The 9435-nt window shown below is 27.5% G+C and overlaps 1 protein-coding gene across 2 annotated transcripts in view; it reads right to left on the bottom strand.

Moving 5' to 3' along the window:
• Window positions 1-3550: 3550 nt before the first annotated feature.
• The window catches only part of LOC136082488 (uncharacterized), a 43171-nt gene continuing 37286 nt past the window's right edge, over window positions 3551-9435 (bottom strand). For both annotated transcript variants that reach the window (XM_065801876.1, XM_065801877.1), the window contains one exon: window positions 3551-7137. In XM_065801876.1, the coding sequence (XP_065657948.1) occupies window positions 3740-7137 (3398 nt within the window). In that variant the 3' untranslated portion in view covers window positions 3551-3739. The remainder of the gene's footprint in view (window positions 7138-9435) is intronic.

Genomic DNA, 9435 nt, shown 5'->3' on the forward strand with positions numbered 1-9435 from the left:
CTCTATAGAGTTCCCTTATTTTCTAGAATAATGCCACGAAATTCCAACTAATGTTACGGTTTTGGCATTTTATTAACAATGAAGATTCAAGCAGTGGACACTTGTGTAAAATTAATGGACTTCTCGATCACTTAAATAATACAATGGATAACATCTACTGTCCTAATAAAAATGTACTAATCAATGAGTCAATGATGCTTTGGAAGCGACGTCTTGTATTCAGGCTGTATGTGAAAAATGAAAGACATAAGTATGGTATCAAGTTCTATGAGCTTTACGAATCAGATGATATTGTACTAAAAAGAAAAATATAATCTGGCGAGACAACTCTCGGTAAGCATTTGTAGGGTCAAACGGGAGCTATTGCTTTAGACTTAATGGAAAAATTTCTGTAAATAGGTTTTCAAAATCACCTGTACACCGATAACTTTTACAATTCCTTTAAGTTAACAAAGCATATAAAAAATCAAAAAGCATACTTTTATTTGTGGTACTTTTAGAACTGACCGAAAGTCAAATCCAAATGAATTTACAAAAGCAAAACTGAAGTAGGGAGACGTTATATGCAGAAGCAGAAGGGGTGTAGTGGTTGCTAAAAGGAAAGACAAAAGAGACGTGCTAATGATTAGCAACTTGCATTCGTTGCAAATGATTGAAGAGACAAACAGGAGAGAAGAGAAGAAAATGAAACCCAATATTATTAAAGATTACAATCAATGTATGTCAGGAGTAGATAGGGCGGAACAAATGGTATCATATTATGATTGCCAAAAACAGACAATTAGATGGTATAATAAAGTAGCACTTCATCTCTTTGATACTTTTTTGTTTAATGCTTACTGTCTAAACAGCAAATATGGACTAGATAAAACAATTTCCTTGCTTAAGTTTGGAGAATTAATTGTTACGGATTTATTGGGTGAACGTTCGAATGAAATTGTTCCTCGAATCGCCAGTAATAGCTTTCACTATTTGTCTTCAATATCATCAAATGAAAAGAAAAAATTCCCAACAAAACCATTTCGAGAACGTAAAAAACACAATATAAATGTGCTGTTTGTGAAAATAGACCTCCTTTATGTATTGGCGAATATTTCAAAATGTATCATTCAAAGGAATAAGTGTACACTTTAATTTTCATGAAATAAAATTAAAGCATTATTAATATTTTACTTTTATCTGTTTTAAGCTATTTCTGTCTTTATCCGCATTTAAATTAGGTTCTTTGGATTTTTAAAATAAAAAATTGAATGTAATATTTTCTGAAATCAAATGTGAGGCTAAGAAAAAAAAAAAGTGAATAGACAAAGCCAGTCATGCACAAATTTTATTTAACTAACTTATTTCAAATATTATTTGAAATAAGTTAGCATAACTACGAGTTTCCTCGTTGTTGGTAAACTCATGTTGCCGGATTACTTCGAGTATTCTCGTAGTTGAGAAATATCAAAGTCCCGAGTAACTAACGAGTAAACTCGTAGTTGGCAGCAAACGTGTTAAAAACTTATTGTTATGCGGTGAAACATGGAAACATACTTAAACTTGAATGTTCTCACAACATCTAATAATGCTGTGGGCAAGTAGTCGCAACTAAATATTGTATGCGTAGTCAAGATTAGAGTGCGATAGCACGCCTTTGCCGACCAAGCCGGGAAAATGGTAAGCTTTTTAAATTTACCTTGGAGCTAAAAACTCGTATCAGAGAAGCTTGGAATGAATTATAGATATTTCAATATCTATAAAATCTTGTGACTAGTATGCCATGTCGCATATTTGAAGTCATTTAAAATTCAGAAAGCAATACTAAATATTAAATGATTGTAAAAACAAAATGTTTTCATTATTCTCTTGGATATAATGTAAACGAGACTAATTCTATTTACTCCACAAATTGAATACTTTTAATTTTTTTTCCATTTGTATTTAATTAAACATACCAATTTACAAACTTTTTAGTTGTTGTAGCAGATAATAAGAAATAAAGTAGACTTGATAATTGTTTCGCTGCCGTTTTTGTTAAATTAGAACGAAGAATAAAGGTGAGGCCAATTCAAGTTTCTCTGCTGTATTATCCAAAAAGTCTAAGGGAGTCTCATTTGTAAGCATTTTTTAAACTATTTCCTAGATTATCAAAAATTAACCAGTATTCAGATAAAATATAAAGCTCAAGACCTAATGGCTTTGTTAACAAAAATTGCTTTTAGTAATGCAGTGAAACACTGCATTCTAGTTTTATGTTTCTGACCTCTATTTGGAGAACAAGGGCCATCTAATTCAACACTTGACTTAAAGACTAGTTTGAGAAACTTTAAATGGTTCAATATCTTGTATAAATGAATCAAATCTCCTCGTTCTCTTCTTAGATTTAAAGTCGTTAAACCCATTTCAACTAGCCGCTTTTTATATCTAAGCATTTGATTTGAGTATAGTATTTTTGTGGTCCTTTTTTAAAATCTTTCAAGCACTAAATTTTCTGCTAGATTTAGGAACTCCTCTACATTCAAATGCATTTTTTATTAAACCCAGCACTTTTGATGCTTTCTTAACACATACTTGTGTTTTATGTGTTCAGCTCATGTCCGGTTGTACAAAAATACCTAGATCTTTCTCTAATACACTGCTTCAGAGCTCATAAATAATTCTATTAATATTCCTTTAGTATGTTCTAATAATTCCTCAAAAAAATTTTGATTGCCGAATCTAACCACTTTACATTTTTTGCTATTAAGTTCTAAAAACTAAATCAGGGTTATGTTTTAAGTTCAATCGTCAAAGCTTTGGATGTTAAGACTTGGCGTAGTTTATGGTAAACCATCTAAAAGGTAGAGAAAAAACCAAAACTTATTTCAATTTTTTTCTCCAAATTAAATTTTTACAAGCAAAATTTAATTTGGAGACAATTTTTTTTACTCATTTAGCATTATAATTAAAACAAAAACAGCGTTAAACAAAATAAAAACCTGTTGATTTTGATTAATGTTTCATTAATTAAGTCAATAAGGATCAGTAATTCTGAATTGTATAATGTTCAATATAATAACTAATTACATTAATTAAATATTTTTGAAAAGTTTTTCAAAAATTCAATGAAACAAGAATAAACGATTTATATCGTCATTCCTAGCAGATAGGTAATTACTATCATGAGAGTTAAAAATGAAGTCTTTAAATTTTAAGCTCCTCAAGGTATTATTTTATTATTAAAATATTAATTAAGCATTTAAGTTTATATATATATACATATATATATATATATATATATATATATATATATATATATATATATATATATATATATATATATATATATATATATATATATATATATATATATATATATATATATATATATATATACATATATATATATATACATATATATATATGTATATATATATATATATATATATATATATATATATATATATATATATACAATATATATATATATATACATTTATATACAATGCCTAGTAAGACCCTTAATCCTTTGCTTTAAGATATACTAGTTAGTAGATATATATAATTTACTGAATTATAAACATGTATGTAAAAGTAAAAACCATTTTTAACCTTTCATAAACAATCAATAATACATACAATTGAATTTAAAGATTTAATTTTTGTTTAAAATAACTTAGTTATTCCTTCATACTAAAATATCCGCCATTGAAATTCTAATAAAAATAAGAATTTAATCAGCATAATAAAAAAAATTTTATATAGCTCTCTTTTACTTTTATTTAATGAATTTAGTCTTTATCAATAGAAAAATAAAACTTATAAGCATATATAAAATAAAATAAAACATCTGTTGATTTAAACAAGTTTTTTGCCTTGTATCTAATTTGTTCAAACACATTGCAATACTTTTTTTTGTTCTCATTGTATTTGGATGGTTGATACCTAAAATTTCAGTTATTATTTTATCAACAGAATAACACATTTCTAAAGCTTCGTTATATTTTCCCATTTCTTTCAAACAGTTTGCGATACTAAGTTTTGTTCTCATTATATCTGGATGGTTGATACCTAAAATTTCAGTTTTTATTTTATCAACAGAATAATAAATTTCTAAAGCTTCGTTATATGTTCCCATAGCGTACAAACAGTTTGCGATATTATGTTTTGTTCTCATTGTATCTGGATGGTTGATACCTAAAATTTTAGTTTGTATTTTCTCAACAGAATAATAAATTTCTAAAGCTTCGTTATATTTTCCCATTTCTTTCAAACAGATTGCGATATTATGTTTTGTTATCATTGTATCTGGATGGTTGATACCTAAAATTTCAGTTTTTACTTTATCAACAGAATAATAAATTTCTAAAGCTTCGTTATATGTTCCCATAGCGTACAAACAGTTTGCGATATTATGTTTTGTTCTCATTGTATCTGGATGGTTGATACCTAAAATTTTAGTTTGTATTTTCTCAACAGAATAATAAATTTCTAAAGCTTCGTTATATTTTCCCATTTCTTTCAAACAGATTGCGATATTATGTTTTGTTATCATTGTACCTGGATGGTTGATACCTAAAATTTCAGTGTTTATTTTATCAACAGAATAATAAATTTCTAAAGCTTCGTTATATGTTCCCATAGCGTACAAACAGTTTGCGATATTATGTTTTGTTCTCATTGTATCTGGATGGTTGATACCAAAAATGTCAGTTTGTATTTTCTCAACAGAATAATAAATTTCTAAAGCTTCGTTATATTTTCCCATTTCATTCAAACAGATTGCGATATTATGTTTTGTTAACATTGTATTTGGATGGCTGATACCTAAAATTTCAGTTCGTATTTTATCAACAGAATAATAAGTTTCTAAAGCTTCGGTACATTTTCCCATAGCGTACAAACAGTTTGCGATATTATGTTTTGTTTTCATTGTATCTGGATGGTTGATACCTAAAATGTCAGTTTGTATTTTCTCAACAGAATAATAAATTTCTAAAGCTTCGTTATATTTTCCCATATCTTTCAAACAGATTGCGATATTATGTTTTGTTTTCATTGAATCTGGATGGTTGATACCTAAAATTTCTGATTGTATTTTCTCAACAGAATAATAAATTTCTAAAGCTTCGTTATATTTTCCCATATCTTTCAAACAGATTGCGATACTAAGTTTTGTTCTCATTGTATCTGGATGGTTGATACCTAAAATTACTGTTTGTATTTTCTCAACAGAATAATAAATTTCTAAAGCTTCATTATATTTTCCCATTTCTTTCAAACAGGTTGCGATATTATGTTTTGTTAACATTGTATCTGGATGGTTGATACATAAAACTTCAGTTCGTGATTTCTCAACAGAATAATAAATTTCTAAAGCTTCGTTACATTTTCCCATAGCGTGCACACAGTTTGCGATATTATGTTTTGTTTTCATTGTATCTCGATTGTTGATACCTAAAATTTCAGTTTGTATTTTCTCAACAGAATAATAAATTTCTAAAGCTTCGGTATATTTTCCCATAGCGTACAAACAGTTTGCGATATTATGTTTTGTTCTCATTGTTTCTCGATTGTTGATACTTAAAATTTTAGTTTGTATTTTCTCAACAGAATAATAAATTTCTAAAGCTTCGTTATATTTTCCCATAGCGTTCAAACAGAGTGCGATACTATGTTTTGTTCTCATTGTATCTGGATGGTTGATACCTAAAACTTCCGTTCGTGATTTATCAAGAAGTTGAAAAAGTTTTGAAGCTTCAATAAAATTTCCCATCATGTATAAACATCTAGCTATATTGTGTTTTGTTTCCATTGTTGATGAATGGTTAATACCTAAACTTTTAGTTTGTATCTTATCAACAAAGTCAAAAATTTCTAAAGCTTTGTTATATTCTCCCATTTCATACAAACAGTCTGCGATATCATATTCTGTATTAGTCGTAAGTTCATTATTTTCACCATAAGTTTCTGCATTAAATTTGTGAATAGCTTTTAATATTTCGATTGCTTCATCAAACAAACCTTTACATACTAATAACTTTTTAATAGAAGTTGTCTTATGATGGAAGGTTTCTGACATTAACTTTTTATTAATATGAAACATATGAAGAAAATGAAAAACAAAATGATTTCCGTAATCCACGTGATCTTTAACTTCATTTAACTCAAATTTAAAACAATTTTCGATTAAATCGATGTATGTTTTTGTACTTGAATTTCTACTTTGAAAACATCTACACGACAACTGCGTCAGCTCGTGCATTGAATATTTGTCATTATTATCACAATTTAGTAAAGAATAACTAATTAGTAATCCAATTGTTTCATCAATTAAATGTTCTTCGCCTATTTTCATTTGATTTAAGATTTGGATTATAAATTTTTTATTGATATTTTGTCCGTCGCAATAAGATAAACAGTTTAGTGTTTTAAATGGAATAATTTTATTTTTTTCTAATTTCATTAAAACTAAATTGATTGCTTTTATTGCAGACTTTGATTCTTCTTCGGTTGGAAAGATATCAGTGTTTAATATTTTTATAGGATTGCTTCTATATCGATCTATATACTTTACTATCGAAATTTTATGTATATTTATATATTTTATTGCTTGTGTAATTGCAAACGGATGATAACCAAGTTTTTTAATTAGGTTTTTTATGTTTTTATCGGTGTATTCTTTAATATTATTTTTTACGTAAGCAAACGCATCTTCATAAGAAAAAACATCAATAAACACTTTATTTACTTTGTTCGACCACGTTCTCCATTGAGAGGTAATTAATGTAAATGAATTCGGTTTTGTTGAAATGTACATTTTCAAACCTTTAACACTTTCGTCGTCGACATTGTCAAAAATATACAAAGTTTTTTCATTTTTATAATAGTTGTGAATTTTTTCAACAATAACCTCAATATTAAAGTAATCCCCTTTCGAATCATGAATAATAAGATTTATTATTTGACCGTGGTTTTTAACCGAAGTCTGTAACTTTCCGAATGCGGCATCTATCCAAACAAAGTTTTTGTAGAAGGTATGATATATATTACAATACATTCTGGCTATCTGTGTCTTCCCAACACCGGACATTCCATATAATACTAAAGTTGTCCTTTTTGTATCTTGTAAAAAATATCGATGAACTTCACTAAGTAATTTTTCACGTTGAATACCTAATAACAAACGTACATTTACTTATTTGAAAACGCATTTTTAATTCAAATCTAGTTAAATGTTTTAACCAGAGCTTTTGAAAATGCAACTACTTTTGATATATTTACGAAAATTTTATATTTGAATTTATTTTATTATCTCTTTTATTTTATTATCGATTTTAGAAAATTTTAAAACGAAATTTTAAAAAAGTTATAAAATCAAATTAGTTATTTAAAATAAGGTTTTACCATAAACTTTATTAAAATACAAAAACAATTTTATAAATGTCGAAAAATATTATATAAGTGAAAAAATATTACGGATTTAAAAACATGGTTCTCAGTAAAACATAAATTAATTATTGTTACTCTAGAGAATACTTATGTTTGCTTAATTTAATTTTTGTTTTTGAGCTTAAATTTCTGTTTAACAACTAGCTTAATTTAACAAAATTGTTAATTTTATTTTTTACTTTGTGAATTATATTGTTTTTTGATAATACAAAGCAAATAAAAACATATCTAAAAATTTATCGATAATTATTAATTATTAAAAAAATATTCAAATATTGCAGTCATATTAAAGTATAAATTAAACGTTTTAAAAATTAAAAAAGGAATAAACATGACTAGAAAACTGCCTGATTTAAAAAAATATGTGATCTCTTTTTTTTTATTATTATTGTTTATTTATTTTTTCTGCTTCTTATTTATTTTCTTCAATCTTATTTTACAACTGCATAGATATTTCTGTGTATATTGTAATATTCTGTTGATAAAATAACTATCTTTGTTTAAATTTTCAATGTTCCAAATAATTGTTTCTGTAAAAGTGTTGGTATTATAAGAAATATATAGGGGAGAGTGGGGAGAAGTGGAATACGAATTTTTTTTTACCTGGGTACTTGCAATATCTTTTTTATTTGATGTAGGAACTGAACCAAACTAGTCTTAACAAAAAAACCAGTGTTTGGAGCACCGAATCTACCCCCTAAGATTGACAGAATGTTTTAATAAAATATATATTTTTTGGTTTAAGAGGAACCCTGCTATTGGGGTAAAGTGGCACAAGTGTGCGGGAGAAGCGGGACATTTTGGGGAGATGTGGGACTATTTAAAAACGACGCCAAATCTAGTTAAGTATTAATTTAAGCAAATTTTGATTTTAAAGTTAAGTTTAGTTTAAATAAAACGCGGCAGTATAGTAGTGGTAAAGCGCATGGCTTGTGAGCGAGAGGTTCGGAGTTTGACTCCCACCACGTCCCTGGAAGTACCACGCTCAACTTAATTCCTCTGCGCAGCGGGCCTTATTTGTAAAGGTTTGTGTTTTCGAGTTAAAGGGTTGAGAGAGGGTTGTAAACACACAAAAAAATATTTAAAAATGCGTAGCCTCTTTGCCTGAAGTGGCTTGGAGAGGTGAATAATAGAAAAAAAATCAAATTATCTATGCCTTTTTCATTCTAATTTAGATTACATTTTAAGAATTAAAATTTCTTTATTAAAAAAAGAAAAAAGTTATTTTCCGTTTAAGATCCTAAAGTTCACTTGGAAAAAGATTTCAGCTTTTGTTCTTGATGTTGTTCCAGCAAGCGGTTGAGGCAGGACTGTTTTTGCATCATTAATATTCACACTACGAATGTCATTAATTCTAAATTTGACAAACTTAGTAGTTTCTTTATACTGGCATTTCATGAAGCTGACTTCTTCATCAAAATTTGTGTCTATTTCTGTCTGCACTACGCCTACATAATAAGAAATTGTGTTTTTACTACAAACCTCACAAAGAACATAATCACTGACACTCGCATTTTGAATAACGCTAAAAAGAAACAGTTTCCAATTCTTCTTCAAACTCTAGTGAATAACAATTAGCAGAAACATCATTTGTTATTATGTTGAAGTCTACATCAAGGTCACTGTGCTATTTGTATAATATATTTTTCCTTACATTTTTGGATTTTAGAAGGATAATTTTTTTACCTTTCTTTTTTGTTTAATACTTCATCTTTTAATCTTAAAATATTCTTAAAATGGTGTTGATGTGGCTATCATACACTTTCCCTTTTTACGTCCACGTCTTAAAATCTTACGAGAATATGCAAAATATATATCATAGTATTATATAATTATAAAATTTAAAGAAAACCTAAACCAAGAATATTTAGTTTAAACTATCTTTAGATAACCACGTACAATCTCAGGAGAAAATACAGTTAAGTTTCGCTTCATGTTTTGCTTCATGTTGCAGATTCAAACCTGAGATATCTGTAAGAATAGCACTTGCATTAATTTCTTGCATGAGCCTTCGTTGATTGG

Source organism: Hydra vulgaris, chromosome 07 (genome assembly GCF_038396675.1).
Source record: "Hydra vulgaris chromosome 07, alternate assembly HydraT2T_AEP".
Taxonomy (NCBI): domain Eukaryota; kingdom Metazoa; phylum Cnidaria; class Hydrozoa; order Anthoathecata; family Hydridae; genus Hydra; species Hydra vulgaris.